Here is a 15,140-nt window from a genome sequence, read left to right on the forward strand (position 1 = left end):
GGGTTTTGTTATTCAGAACAATGAACATGAAAATCAGGGAGCTAGGGTCAGCACATCACCCTGATCTCTATGAAGCCTGGAGAACACCAGTGTGTGAGTGTGTGAGTCTGCGTGTGGTTCATTCTGCTGATGATAGCAGCTGAGCAGAAGCGACAAAGCGACCCGCGAACTCAGCAGAGTGGAGCAGAGTTGAGCAGAGAGGGCGGCGTTCAGCGCCATCTAATAGCCTACATGTTGTTGAACCTTCGTCAATTTAAATCCCATGAACCATCGTTATCTATAATGCACATATTTGAACTTAATCTATTTTTTTCTTTCTGGCTAAGGGTTGTAGGCCAGATTTAGTGCTAAACAAATGTGAAAACAACTAAAGCAAACATTGAATGCTGCATTCCAAATGTATCGCCTACTATTATACCGTGGTATTATTGTGGTGGTTAGCCTATATTAGTGCCCGTAGGTAGAGAGGTGATTAGTCGTAGGTGCCGAGTCTAGCAAGTATGTATGTAGTCGCTTTTGCAATGGCAACTTCAGATTGCCTCTAGGGGGCAGCACTTGACCAGACCACCAGCTGAGCAGCTGCAGGAATACTCAAGCGCAGCACATGACCGCAATAAAGGTGCATCTAAATTAATTAGAATATTGCGCAAAAGTTAATTAATTTTAATAATTAAAGTAAAAAAAGTGAAACCCATTTATTATATAGATTCATTCCACCAACAGTGAAATATTTAAAGCCTTTAATGGTTTTAATCTGGATGATAATGGCTTACAGCTCATGAAAACCCAAAATTCAGTAACTCAGAAAATGTGAACATTGCATAAGAAATATTTAGAATATGGAATTGTTGGCCTTTTGCAAAGTATGTTCTTGTATATGCACTCAGCACATGGTTGGGGCTCATTTGGAATGAATAACTGCATCAATGGGGAGTGGCATGTAATCGATCACCCTTTGACCCTGCTGAGGTGTTATTGATGCACAGTTTTCTTCGATAGCGGCCATCAGCTCGTCTGCATTGTTGGGTCTCGTGTCTCTCATCATCCCCTTGACAATATACATTTTCTATTGTGTTCAGATCAGGCAAGTTTCCTTACCCATCATGTTCCTATGAGGGGCCCCGTGTGTGGGCTACTCATCAGGGGCCCTGTGTGTACTCATCAGGGCCCCCATGTGTTTCTTTCAGGGGCCCCAATGTGCTCCAATCAACGCCGACAGTACCCTTAAAGGGGTAGTTCGGAATTTTGGACATAGGGCCTGATTCCCAAGTGAGCATTGGTATTCTATATCACTGGAGACAGTTAAACACATTTCATTCAGTCCTTCTAGTTGCAGAGTTCGCTCGTGCTAGGCTAGCGCACGTCAACGGGCAATGCTAGCCTGCTATTAAAAACAGTCTTACCCACTCCACAGTACACCCGAGGTAAATCAATTATAACGACAGACTATAAATCTAAATGTCTGTTTATAGAATAATGTTAGAAATAAAACCAACCTTGCATTGCATTGCATTTTGAGGGAATTGCGGGGTCTCAGCAGCAGTGTTTATATTCCTGTACGTAGGCAGCGGCGGACTGATACCTAGGTTACCTGCCGCTGTCATTGCTACAAACGCAGAGTACAGTGAACGAAGGAATTCTATAAGCGTATTCAATTAACAAGATATGCCCACGTTTGGAGGAGTTAGCGATGCATCTGCTTTTGAAGACGATGATGAGGAATTTGTTGTATCCAACGAACCGTACATGTACGAGCCGGTGTTTTGATGTCCAAGCCAGCAGCAACAAGCCACAGTTTCCTTTCTGGATCTCGCACTGGAAATTGGTGGAAACTTTGTGGTGCCCATCTGTACCGTTCATTTCTACAATTTCTAAAAGCGCACTGAACCAGGGGCGATTCTAGGTAGTGTGGGCCCCCTTTTTGGCTCTAGGGGGCCCCCCCCGTGGCCCGGGGCCCCCAAACAATTGCGGGGCCCCAGGCAGTTGCCTGGTATGCCTAATGGGATGCGGCGCCTCTGCACTGAACCATCATGTTGCCTAGTCGTTCAATTGCGCTTCTGTCCCACGCTTCTCTGTTTACGTTCTTCTGTCGTGATTCGGTTACAAACCTAACCAGCGCATAGTAAAATTCCGCTTCTGCTGAGAAAGTAGTCCCTCGATGATTCATGCGATGCAAGGTTAGTTTTATTTCTAACATTATTCTATCAACACAGACATTTAAATCTATAGTCTGGCGTTATAATTGATTTACCTCGGGTGTACTGTGGAGTGGGTAAGACTGTTTTTAATAGCAGGCTAGCATTGCCCGTTGACCTGCGCTAGCCTAGCACGAGCGAACTCTGCAACAAGAAGGACTGAATGAAATGTGTTAAACTGTCTCCAGTGATATAGAATACCAATGCTCACTTGGGAATCAGGCCCTATGTCCAAAATTCCGAACTACCCCTTTAAGGTAGGACGGGATTTAAGCCGGATGGTGATAGCCGCGGCATCTACGTTAGCATCATGACCTCATAGCAACCCGACACAGTGTAGCCTTCTAAAAGATCAAAGGAAAAAGAAGAACGCAACACAATGAACAAAGAGCAACAATGTAGGACGTCCAAGAGGGACGTCAAACTTTTGCGCAACATTTTATTCATTAAACCAAGCTTTCACCGTTGTCCACTTTTTGCGGTCGAAACCCGAACCTTGCCCCGCCTTTGCACACTGAACCAACCCCCACCCTCAAAAATGCACCATATCAGGGGACCCATGTGTTCTTATCAGGGGCCCCATGTCTTCCTATCAGGGGCAGCATGTGTTTCTATCAGGGCCCACATGTGCTCCTATCAGGGACCCCATATGTTTCTGTCAGGGCCCCCATGGGTTTCTGTCAGGGCCCCCCCATGGGTTTTCTATCAGGGCCCTTGTCTGTCAATTAAAGTGGGATAAATGGAACTACAATCAGATGATATATTATCTATGTATGTATTAAAGACCGACTGAGACTCAAGTGTAAAGAAGCTAACTAACTGATTCAAATGTTGTTGTGACTACATAAAACACTACAACAAATAAAAAAGAATGGGAATTTATGAAATAACGTACTGTTATATATTTTTCTATTTGAAAACTAGTTGAGAGTATGAATATTAAGTGAGTGAAAGCCTATTAAACTTAGAAAAAAATATTTCTGCTTTATTTCAAGACATCATTGCGACATTATGCTTACTTGAGCAAAGTCCACTGGCTGTGATCTGATAACCTTTAATATTTCATACTGCCATCATAACAGCGGACCTGGGCTATAAACACTTCTGCATGTGGACTTTGAACATTGTTAATACACAAAATAGCTAAATAAAATCATAGCTTAAATCAAATCAACAAGCACATTCAAAGGACACTGTACCAATACACCCTTTGGAGTAATAAATATATTTAGTGTACCATATTTTCTGTCTGAATAAAGTTCTGTTTATGTATTTATGTATAATGTATGAGCTGATATTAACATGATTTGTTATCCTGAAATCATGTTTGTGATTGGTTCTATCGGAGAACCTCAGAAAGACTGGAGGAACCGTGTGCGTTTTAAGTGCTTCTGTCTCTCTAGCCCCTCCCTCTTTCTGAGACCCTTAAAGGTTACTGGTATATATATTAAATTTAAAGATGTGTTTCCTTAAGGAGGAGGTAGGGTTTGGGCACATTGCTCAAGGAGGCATATGACAGGATGTTTAGGTTGGGAGTGGGACCCCCAGAGCCACAGCACTGAGCTCAAGGTACGCTCTGAGTGGTGTTGGCCCAGGCCGGGAAGTTGCCCAGATCAAACATGGCGTATCCCCACGTGTTGATGCCCAGGTTGATGGTGAGGATCCCGATGATGTTCAGCATGAAGCCCGCCTGCACCTGTGGGGGGAGGGAGGGCATTCGACGTTAAAGCGGAAGTAGGTACGATTGAAGGTCAATCGTTGGACCTTAATCGGTTGGAAATGGAATTAGCCATCCGTCAGCTGTTAGCGAGGGAAAGTGGCGGTGAGAATATCCACGGAGGTTTTAGACCTTTAGACTTGAGCCTAATTTCTGCCCAACCTAAGTCTTCCATGATTGGCTTTGTTATCATAGCTCGCACACAGGTGTGTGAATCGACACTTCATCTTCTGCTCTTTTCTGTTATGTTCTCTCTCTCCCCAACTCAAATCTCCTAAAGCTTCACATCTGTGCGGGACCTCCCCACGCCTCGCTGGAGGGCAGCCCAGCGGCTCTCGGAGGAGGAAACCAGGGGGAACAGGTTCTCCTACCATGTCCATGACGCGCAGGTTTCCGAAGGAGAAGGCGATGGCGTTGGGGGGCGTGGCCACTGGCAGCATGAAGGCCAGCGAGGCGGAGACGGTGCAGGGGACCATGACGTAGAGAGGGTGGATCTTAATAGCGGTGGCCTGGAGAACACACACACACACACACGCACACACACACACACACACACACACACACACACACACACACACACACACACACACACACACACACACACACACACACACACACACACCCACACACCCACACACACACACACACACACACACACACACACACACACACACACACACACACACACATGGTGAGAGAGGGAGAGAAAGAGAGACGGTTGTATTCCATTCCCGCCATTGTTTGTGACTTTTCTCAGTTTCAACCAAAGTGATGCAGGCCATTCGAGGGTTCATTGCGGGCCGTACCATGGAGGCTAGGATGGGCAGGAACAGGGTGGTGGTGGCCGTGTTGCTGGAGCACTCTGTGAAGGTGGCCACCAGCAGACACAGGATAATGGAGATGGCAAAGGGGGGGATGCTCTTCAGAGGAGCCAGGCTCTCTCCCAGCCACAGGGACAAGCCCGACACCTAAAGGACGCAATGCAAGGCCAAAGGGCGAGGGACTGTAGCATCAAACACTTCTGTCCGGCAAATCACATGGCCTCTTTTTTACTTTACTACTTGAGTTTCTCTTCTACTCCATGTTCAGTGGAGTAACAGTCAGGTGATCAGCCTTCTTCTCTGCGGTCCTACCTCACTTCCTGCCGCCAGGGCGAAGCCTCCTCCCAGCAGCAGGATGATGTTCCAGGGCATTCGCTCGTGCACCACCTTCCAGTTCAGCAGCGCGGGCGGAGCCTTGATCCTCTTACCTGGAGAGACAAGACAACCGGACACCTGAGAGGAGACCCCCCAGCAGCAGACCTCCCCCTGCCCTGAGAGGAGACCCCCCAGCAGCAGGCCTCCCCATGTCCTGAGAGGAGACCCCCCAGCAGCAGACCTCCCCCTGTCCTGAGAGGAGACCCCCTAGCAGCATACAGCCCCCCTGTCCTGAGAGGAGACCCCCTAGCAGCATACAGCCCCCCTGTCCTGAGAGGAGACCCCCTAGCAGCATACAGCCCCCCTGTCCTGAGAGGAGACCCCCTAGCAGCATACAGCCCCCCTGTCCTGAGAGGAGACCCCCTAGCAGCATACAGCCCCCCTGTCCTGAGAGGAGACCCCCTAGCAGCATACAGCCCCCCTGTCCTGAGAGGAGACCCCCCAGCAGCATACAGCCCCCCTGTCCTGAGAGGAGACCCCCCAGCAGCATACAGCCCCCCTGTCCTGAGAGGAGACCCCCTAGCAGCATACAGCCCCCCTGCCCTCCTAGGAGACCCCCTAGCAGCATACAGCCCCCCTGCCCTGAGAGGAGACCCCCTAGCAGCATAAAGCCCCCCTGTCCTGAGAGGAGACCCCCTAGCAGCATAAAGCCCCCTGTCCTGAGAGGAGACCCCCCAGCAGCATACAGCCCCCCTGCCCTCCTAGGAGACCCCCTAGCAGCATACTGTCTAACCTGTGTCTGGCTGGTTCCCTGCCCCCCTGCTGGGGCAGCGATGTGGAAGAGAAACTAATCTGAAGGGGTTGTTTGAGGGCAGGTCATCAACCCTTCATCACTCGACCAGCAGGTATTTGTGCGGCCGGGTAAGCGTTCTGTAAGGTGCTAGGGGGTTTGGCTGCTTTAAACATGATGTATAGCTGCACACACAGCCCTTACCTTCTGCAGAAAAACCATAGTCACCGAAGCGGGGCAGCTTCGACGGGATGACGAAGAATAGCATGGACATAAAGATGGCGACGGTTCCGTCCGTCACAAACCTAGGAAACATCGACACATTAATGATAACTCTGCCCAGGTGTCACACCGCAGTTAAGATCTCTAATAACATGTACAATTTCTTATAATTTTAATCTAACTTTACCCAGCTGTCACGCAGTCGTGTGGAACTCTACTAACATGAATCATTTCTAATGAAAGAATTACGAATTCTAATAACGCCTACACGGCCTGCTGCCTTCTGTCCAGCCAAAATGTGAAGGATGTGGTTTTTAGTTTCAAGAGGTGTGGCCAGCATTAAGAGCAGAACCGGCCACCTTCTAATAAGTTCAGGTTAAACATTGACATCAACATCACTTCCATTGACTCAAGAGGAGACATTGAGTCGTCCCCAGGCCAGAGGTAACCTGACTAAAGAGCCCCTTGACCCAATGCGCCGTTGGTCCTTCCTGTGGGTCGAGGAGGGCTTCTCCACAGGGGATCCATAGAGACTGCCCAGGCTAGAGAAGACGACCCGGGCCCATAGAGAGGAGGACGGCAGTGACCAGGAGACTCACTGCCCGTCGGTGTTGAAGAGCACGGTGGCCCAGCCGTCCATGAAGCCGGGCTCCCTGGTGAACCACAGCACCACCAGGGTGATGAAGACGGCCAGCACCGCCCCCTCAGCGAACGCCATGCGGCCCAGCTTCTTGTACTCCGCCCGCATCACGCCGTACGCCTCCTTGTCCCGCTCGCTGCTCATGCCGCAGCCAAACGACTTCTTGAAGCTGAGCAGCAGCACGGCAACCGAGACAATCAGCAGAGCAATCAGAGTAGGACCCACACAACAACACACCACATGTCCAGGAGATCAACACTGGAGGTCTGTTTTCATCTTTTAAACATTGATTGAGGTCTTAAAATACTATTTACCAAATGAAGAAAGACAAAAAAAATTGCATCATAACTATAACTGCTAGCTAGCAGAGCCTTTATAAACCAGGAGGTTGTGGTTACACCTCATTGTGTAATAGTTGTGATGAACCAGGCCTAGTGATCTAGTGTAGGCTGAGAGAAGTGAACGAGGAGCAGGTGGGAGGCTCTTACTTGAAGCCCATGAACAGCAGCTGCAGCCAGAGCCAGGAAAGCACCAGCATGATGACCATATTAGGGAAGGCAAAGCCGAACCAGCTAGCAAAGTTGATGATGTCTGGGTTATTGGGGTAGATCCTGAAGGGGAAAGGTAAGGAGGGAAGAAAAAAAAAAACTTTCTTTCTTAGTCTTGTCTATAACTCTTCTGTTGAATACTAAGTTATGGTATAAGAAGTTCATATAGTGGTTGTGTGAATTATAATTCAAGAGGGCATACTCAATCCCCATAGCATGAACTAAGTGTGTGTGCATAGCAATATGAACAGAAGGGTGAGAACCACAATGATGTGGACAATGCATTCCTCACTGTGCCGAGTTGTGAACTCGGCCCATCTGAACCCCATAGGGTTAGGGTTATGGGGTTGTAACCCTGTACCTAAAGAGTGCATGTGCATACCAATTTAACAGTTGATCCATCTGATGTTGTTCTGGTGATCAGACCAGCGCCCCTCCAGGCCTCACCAGGACATCCTTTACAATATCATCTCTCAAAATACCTGGGTTTGCCCTATGCCTAACAGCATATAGCCGCATGCCAATGATGTAAAAAATACCAATATAGCACTTTGATGACAGTTTGTGGTATAGTTGTTTGATGATTGGCTGTTATGTTGTCCACATCTCTCTACTGACTGACGCACCTTGGTCCAAAAGACAAAAGCGCTGAATTTCCATTTGCTGCATTGTGGACACTTAATACTCTTCAGCAGAATCGGTACAAGGGGAACTCATGTTGACAAATGATATTGGGAACGAATGTTTGAAGCCAAAATACGCTTTACATGGTCTGATCACACAGACCAGTGTTGTAGTGCCAGCGAAAAGAAAAATCTTTTTCGAGTTAGCATGGTAATCTATGCTATTTTTCTCACCGTAGCTATTGTCACTAACAAAATCAAAGAGTACAGTAGAATAGGCAGTTGTAAGGCCCAATCTTTGACAGAGATGGTTTACTGTGTTGTCTGAACAGCAACTGTCCTAGACTGTCGACAATGTGGTTGCCAAGGCAGACAAGAAACAACCTTCTGGGAAACAGCTTGGTTACGGTACTTCAGTAGCCTGTTATAACTCAACGTCAGGTGGAAGGATGTTTGTTTCTGCATATCTTCTTCCTTGGTCCCTGGACTGGAGGTGCATGAAAAGTGCCAAAAGCAGGCCATCTTACTTGTCCACTTGTCCCTTGAGGATGAGGTTGGGCGTGGTGCCGGTGAGGGTGGCTGTGCCTCCGATGCTGGCAGAGTAACACACACTCAGACACATGCCTTTGGTCAGCGTAGCGTACTTCTGCACCCGCTCCACCCTCATCTTCTCCAGGATGGAATCCAACTCCGACTCTGTATGGTTACTGTGCTCTGGGGCTGTGGGGTCAAAGATCAGGCCTAAGCGACATTTCATGACGTTCTGATATCAGAAGGCTCAATAATGTGACTGGATTTCTAACTTACTGTCAACCTTAAATAGCAGCCAGTCCGCCACTACTTCCACCACTACGGCCGCGCAGAAGGCCACTCTAAAACCTGCAGGAGCCTACTTACATAATGTCCTTCATTAGCAATGAATTCAATCATTATTAGGCAACAGGTGTTGCACCTGGGACAGCAGCTGTCTACATTGAAACATCGATCAAACGGACGTATGTAGAGAGTACCAGACAGACGACAGCTAATCATCTTTAATCACAGACTGTCTAGGGTTGTCTAACCCTGCTGCATCCGGGTTTGCCGAGGCGCATGCCTGCAGCTCTCCGAAGTTGCTCGGCAACGGTAAACAATGGGGACTATACTTCTTGATAGTGCAGAGGACCTGAGGATCCGCAGCCTGACGGAACACTGAAGGTGTTGAAGCCGAGCCCCACTCGGCTGCCTCACATCCCCATGGGAACCCCTCGCTCGCCAATCCCCCCCGGTCGTCTACTGAAGCGTACCATCGTCCATCGGCACCTTGCCCCCCTCCGAGCCCTTCTCCTCCAGCTCGTAGCCCTGGTTGTCCTGGCCGGGGTCCCTGGCCGCCCGCAGCTCCCGCTCGTCGGCGGCGGCCTCGGTGGCGGCCAGCTGCTCCAGCACGGCCTGGGCGATGGGCAGCATCATGGCGGTGGTGGCCGTGTTGCTGATCCACATGGACAGGAAGGCGGACACCAGCATGAAGCCCATCATCAGCCTGGGGTGGGGGGGGGGGGGGGGGGCACACGTCAACAGACCTGTGTACGAAGACGATGAAGCCGCACACAGCGCCAGGTCCAACCAAGGATCAACACTGCTTTGTTCTGTGTGTGTGAGGCTTGTTGAGTGTGTGTGTGTGTGGGGGGGGGTGGGGGGGGTGGGGGGGGAGTCTCTTACAGGGCGGGCCTCACTCCCACCAGCAGCAGCACCCTGAGAGCGATGCGTTTGTGGAGCTTCCACTCCTCCACCGCGATGGCCACCAGCAGGCCTCCAATGAACAGCATGTTGGAGTCCTTCAGATACTCAACACACACCTGGTGCACACCCACACACACACACACACACACACACACACACACACACACACACACACACAAATAAAGGTATGTCTCTATTCATTCACTTAACATGAGCTGCTCTGATCAATCAGTTCAATTTTTCAACAGTATAAAGTTATTATATAGCGCTGTTTCTCGGCGCCGTGGAGGACCGTGAGATTCATGAGCCATAAAGCTCAACTGCACCAGTCAGCAGAAAAGTGTCCCAAGGTTTCCCCATGGGCCCGATAAGAGCGGCCTGATTCTGACACTTTGATGGATTCATTGACTACAGCTGTACTCCATTAAGCCCTAATTAGGTGGCGAGCCTTTCCTTCATGGTGCTTGTTCTAAAGTCCAGTAAGTCATGCCTATTAAAGTGTGTGGGCGGGTCAGGACTCCTCTGGTCCGTACATCACAGCCCAGCTCGTCCACAGGTCATCTCCTTTACAGCCCATCTCCTCTCTAGGCCAGCTCCTAACAGGCCAGCTCCTAACAGGCCAGCTCCTAACAGGCCAGCTCCTAACAGGCCAGCTCCTAACAGGCCAGCTCCTAACAGGCCAGCTCCTCCAAAGGCCTACTTAATAGGCCTGCTCCTATATATGCCTGCTCCTTTATAGGCCTGCTCATTCACTCCTTCCTTCCTTACAGGAGTGCTGGTCTCCAGTAAAGTTAGTGCTCATGAATGGATCCGCTTCTACTCGTCCCTGAAGCGTTGCATCCCAAATCAAAACAAGAATCCTTGAGAATCCTCTCATTTCTACCTAATAATAAATAAATAACAAAGCCTTAATATGAGTCGCATTGATTGATTGAATAATTGAGAGATTCAGGTGATTGGGAGCCCTAAATCGGCCTTGTGTTGCAAATGTGATGCAGTAGTGAGCTGTAGGAAAGAGGTTGGGGGTTATTAGGAGACAGGGGAGGAGCAACCTGCACGCACATCTCCAGCCTTCATGATGCCCATCAGGGGGAAGAGGACCACGGGCAGCAGGGCGGTCACGGCTAGTGGCATGCACTCTGTGCACCAGTACAGCGCCATGAGGATGATGGCGTAGCCACATTTCGCCTCCTGCGCACACACACACAAACACACGCACGCACGCACACACGCGCACACACACGCACACACGCACGCACGCACACACGCGCACACACGCACACACACGCACGCACACACGCACGCACACGCACACACACACACACACACACACACACACACACACAGGAGGATTGATAATCATACTGAGATTCATGCTTCATTGTATTGGTAAAAATAAATGCATACACATCTTGCTTATGACACGGCTGTAGACACACTCATGCACTTATGTGTTATCACCAGTGTTGGGGAGTAACGGAATACATGTACCGGCGTTACGTATTCAGAATACAAATGATAGCTAACTGTATTCCGTTACAGTTACAATTTAAATAGTTGGTATTTAGAATACAGTTACATTGCTGAATCAATGGATCACATGACGATAATTCTGTTTCACCAGTTTATTCGTGCTTTCACACCAACAGCATTTAGTGCGCAGTTGCGCACTAAACGAGTTTGGTCCCCTTGGTTCGGTACGTTTGCGTTGGTGTGAATGCAACTACCTCACTTCGATGTGAACCCAATCAGCCGACCGAGACCTCCATGAACATCTGGTCTCGGTTCGCTGCAAAACGAACCCTGTTACGGTTCGCTTGAGATGTGAAAGCGAACGCACTTCGGTCCGATCCAATTCTACAAATTGTATATCTCTTTGGACGTAACAGGCACCCGCTCTCTCTCTCTCTCTCTCTCTCTCTCTCTCTCTCTCTCTCTCTCTCTCTCTCTCTCTCTCTCTCTCTCTCTCTCTCTCTCTCTCTCTCTCTCTCTCTCTCTCTCTCTCTCTCTCTCTCTCTCTCTCTCTCTCTCTCTCTCTCTCTCTCTCTCTCTCTCTCTCTCTCTCTCTCTCTCTCTCTCTCTCTCTCTCTCTCTCTCTCTCTCTCTCTCTCTCTCTCTCTCTCTCTCTCTCTCTCTCTCTCTCTCTCTCTCTCTCTCTCTCTCTCTCTCTCTCTCGCTCGCTCGCTCGCTCGCTCGCTCTCTCTCTCTCTCTCTCTCTCTCTCTCTCTCTCTCTCTCTCTCTCTCTCTCTCTCTCTCTCTCTCTCTCTCTCTCTCTCTCTCTCTCTCTCTCTCTCTCTCTCTCTCTCTCTCTCTCTCTCTCTCTCTCTCTCTCTCTCTCTCTCTCTCAAGGCGATTTTATAGGCCACACCTAGCTCAGTGAAGAAAATGTTAGATGTAATAGCAAATATCTTTCGCATAATAGTCCACTTTCAGGGACACTTGTGCCTAACACAGAACAACAACACACCAGAATAGGCCTGTTTAAGCAAGATTTGATGCCGCATTCCTACACTTATAAAATGCAATTCAATGTGGAAGTAATCAAAGTATTCAGAATACAATACTCAGATTGAGTGATGAAACGGAATACGTTACATATTACATTTTTGGGCATGTATTCTGTATTCTGTAACTGGATACATTTTAAAAGTAACTTTCCCAACACTGGTTATCACACACGCACAAACACATACACACACACACACAGCCTTGACCTAATGAAAGGTCCTCGTAATCCAGTAAGATAGGTAGCATTCTGACTACTTTATCTCTCTCTCTTTCATCTCTTTAAAGGCCATGTTGTTTCACACATTAACACACTGATCCTCATCCACCAAGCAAGTTCCCCACAGCCTTGTCTTCCCTGATAAGGCCTTATCAGTCAGATAAGGTTTATGAATATACATTGCCCTTCTGAGAATCGAATTGAATTTGTGAATTATTTTAATTTTGGCCATTGAAGAGAATATATCATCACAATGAATGAAGGAACTCTAATGTGGTTAAAAAACTGAGTTGCATGCATAAACTGGTAAAAAAAAATAAAAATAAACATTTGTAGCTTTTATTGATCTTACTTTGTGAATTCTTGTAATTTTAGCCATTGAGGAGAATATATCATCATAATGATTGAAGGAACTCTACTCTTTATTGATCTTACTTTGTCTTGCAATTTCCTTCATGACTCATTGACAATATTATTAACTGAAATGAATTGAAAATCCGGTCACCACCTTACAATGACTGATGTGTATCTGACCCTCAGAAACCCTGTCTGGTGTTCCTCAGAGTTCTTCAGAGTGAAGATCCTGTACAGGACCTGAAGTCTATATTTCTATGATATCAGTGTTACTTAAATCCTGTACGTGTGTCGCCTTTCGATGTAAGGCAGAGGCCAATTGAAAACGTATGGACGCACCTGACATTTTACCCATCAAGCCAGTTGAATATGGGAAACAAATGTACATATATATATATATATATATATATATATATATATATATATATATACATATACTGATCAATCAATAAAATGGAAGCATAGTCACAGACGCACGCCCACACAGGCACATACTGACCGACGTGGGAATGACGATGGGCAGGGGCAGGAACACCAGTGGGGTGAGGAATAGGATTAAGTAGTTCCTGTGGTGCCACATCCACCAAGGAATAGCCGCCATCTTGGCTCCCAGTATTCAGTAGCTGAAGATGATCAGGGCAGCAGATACCTTCTGGCCTCCTGAAGATGATCAGGGCAGCAGATACCTTCTGGTCTCCTGAAGATGATCAGGGCAGCAGATACCTTCTGGTCTCCTGAAGATGATCAGGGCAGCAGATACCTTCTGGTCTCCTGAATACCACAAGGCCAGCCAGGCGCCACTCGCAGGCAGGAGAAGAAGGAGGTGAGGAAACACCGATCGGCCAGGCCAGCTACCGACGGTCCAAGGACGAGCAGAAGGTGAAGAAGTATAACGCAGGAATGCGTTGGTCAGAACATCCTAACACCCGCCGGGTTAATGAGGAGCACAAAAGGGTATATAGCCACTTATATCTCTGTCTGATAATCAAACATTAACCACCACAAAGGAAGGGTGGGGGGGGGGGGGGGGGGGGAGAGGGAATGTAGTGTGAAGACAACCAGGGAGTTAAGGAAACAAGAAGAGCATATTGTCTGGGGAACACCACTCTTTCAACCTCAACAGGGGTCTTCAGTCATGGTTGGCTGGTTGTAAAACAGCTTCCAGACCCTTTCTCCAGACAAGCTATGGACTCTGATGCAGGCTACTGAAACTGACTATACCATTTAGCCACTACTAGTTCACAGAATTGACTTCGAACTACAGTAGTTGAAATCAAATGTCACCAGATATAGTATAAGATATTGTTCTAGCCCGTTGTGTGACCACAAACTGTGTGTCAATGTTGGTCCTTTCACACCAGAAGGCATAGGAAAGAAAAGGCCATGCACTCAACCCATTCAGCACCCGATACGACAACATTAGAAACTTGTTGGTCGAATAGCTTTAGTCAGGGAGGGGTTTCAAGACACCCTAGTCTGATCTGAGATCCAATCATAGAACGGCGGAAATGGAGCCTTCTCACAGGTTGTCTCGAATGTTTTTCCGACTGGGAAAAGGGTCATTAAGTCATAAAAATATTAAAAGCAAATAGATATACATACGATGTTTCAAGAACACACTTCACCGGCAGTGATAACATCTGATAGTGGGAGGGATTTAAGAGTAGATTACACAGCTCCATATTCTATTAACACCCTACAGTCATTTTCTAATCATTGATATTGGAAAGGAAATATTTATCTTCTATAAATAGATCATATAAAAAATATTGTAAAGATAGGTTTCGCCCTAACTTAACAAGCGGCCAAGAGTTAGAGGTTCTAACACTTTACAATCAGGGTATAATAATAAGACCATTAATCAACATTAGTTAATGCAGTATTAAGCAGTATTATATAGCATTGGTATAGGGGTACGGCGCTTATATAAGTATGAAATAATTTTTAAACGAATACCTTACCTTATATGGATACCAACAGTAAACATGAGCACCATTAAAATTCATAATAATTAGACCTGTTCATTTAAAGCGTATTACTGGGTTATTTTATTAGAATGAATGCTTTATTGTGTACCGTTTTTATATGCTACACAATCGCTGTTTTGTCTGTTGTCTGTTTTGTGGTGGAAAATGTAGTATTTGTGCTGATCTTGTGCAAACTTGTAAATTACTAGCTGATCTTTTCCATTGCCTTCCTCTCGTCAGTATCTTGCCGAAGGGGCTTCATGTTGAAGGCATCCATGTAACCCTCAAAGACCCTCTGAAGAGCAGCTTCAGAGCGCTAAGACAAGCTAGGGTGGTATCCCTTTTTCAGTTCCATCCCCTATACTGCTTAGCTTAAACAAGAAGCTTCAATGTTTTATCCTCACAATATCATTTCCAAAGCAACCGTTTTTGTTTGTCTGTCTAATTTGGTAGAAACATTGGTCATTGGTCAAGAAAGAAAGGATTCAGTTTTCACAGAAATA

The 15,140-nt window shown here is 47.2% G+C and overlaps 1 protein-coding gene across 3 annotated transcripts; it reads right to left on the reverse strand.

Moving 5' to 3' along the window:
- Positions 1-3,153: 3,153 nt before the first annotated feature.
- Positions 3,154-13,610, reverse strand: slc13a2 (solute carrier family 13 member 2). Of its 3 annotated transcripts, none has more exons than XM_030362410.1 (13): positions 13,431-13,610; positions 13,170-13,393; positions 10,653-10,781; positions 9,570-9,706; positions 9,158-9,390; positions 8,399-8,591; positions 7,189-7,311; positions 6,660-6,869; positions 6,043-6,143; positions 5,046-5,161; positions 4,719-4,880; positions 4,284-4,421; positions 3,154-3,891 (listed from the first exon to the last, which is right to left on the reverse strand). In XM_030362410.1, the coding sequence occupies exons 2-13, from the start codon at positions 13,269-13,271 to the stop codon at positions 3,760-3,762; spliced, it is 1,776 nt and encodes a 591-aa protein (XP_030218270.1). In that variant the 5' UTR covers positions 13,272-13,393; positions 13,431-13,610; the 3' UTR covers positions 3,154-3,759. The 3 variants fall into 3 exon arrangements, with proteins under 3 accessions (XP_030218270.1, XP_030218268.1, XP_030218267.1); XM_030362408.1 differs by having other exon boundaries at positions 13,170-13,293; positions 13,368-13,610; XM_030362407.1 differs by having other exon boundaries at positions 13,170-13,610.
- Between the last annotated feature and the right edge of the window lie 1,530 nt (positions 13,611-15,140).

Source organism: Gadus morhua, chromosome 7 (genome assembly GCF_902167405.1).
Source record: "Gadus morhua chromosome 7, gadMor3.0, whole genome shotgun sequence".
Classification (NCBI taxonomy): domain Eukaryota; kingdom Metazoa; phylum Chordata; class Actinopteri; order Gadiformes; family Gadidae; genus Gadus; species Gadus morhua.

Excerpts from the sequence above, each read along its gene's own strand:
- slc13a2 (XM_030362410.1), bottom strand. The coding sequence starts at position 13,271 with ATGGCGGCTATTCCTTGGTGGATGTGGCACCACAGGAACTACTTAATC. Across the intron at positions 10,782-13,169 it reads CCATCGTCATTCCCACGTCG|GAGGCGAAATGTGGCTACGC; the intron begins GTCAGTATGTGC and ends GTGTGTGCGCAG. Across the intron at positions 6,870-7,188 it reads CTGCTGTTCATGGGCTTCAA|CTTCAAGAAGTCGTTTGGCT; the intron begins GTAAGAGCCTCC and ends GCTGCTGCTCAG.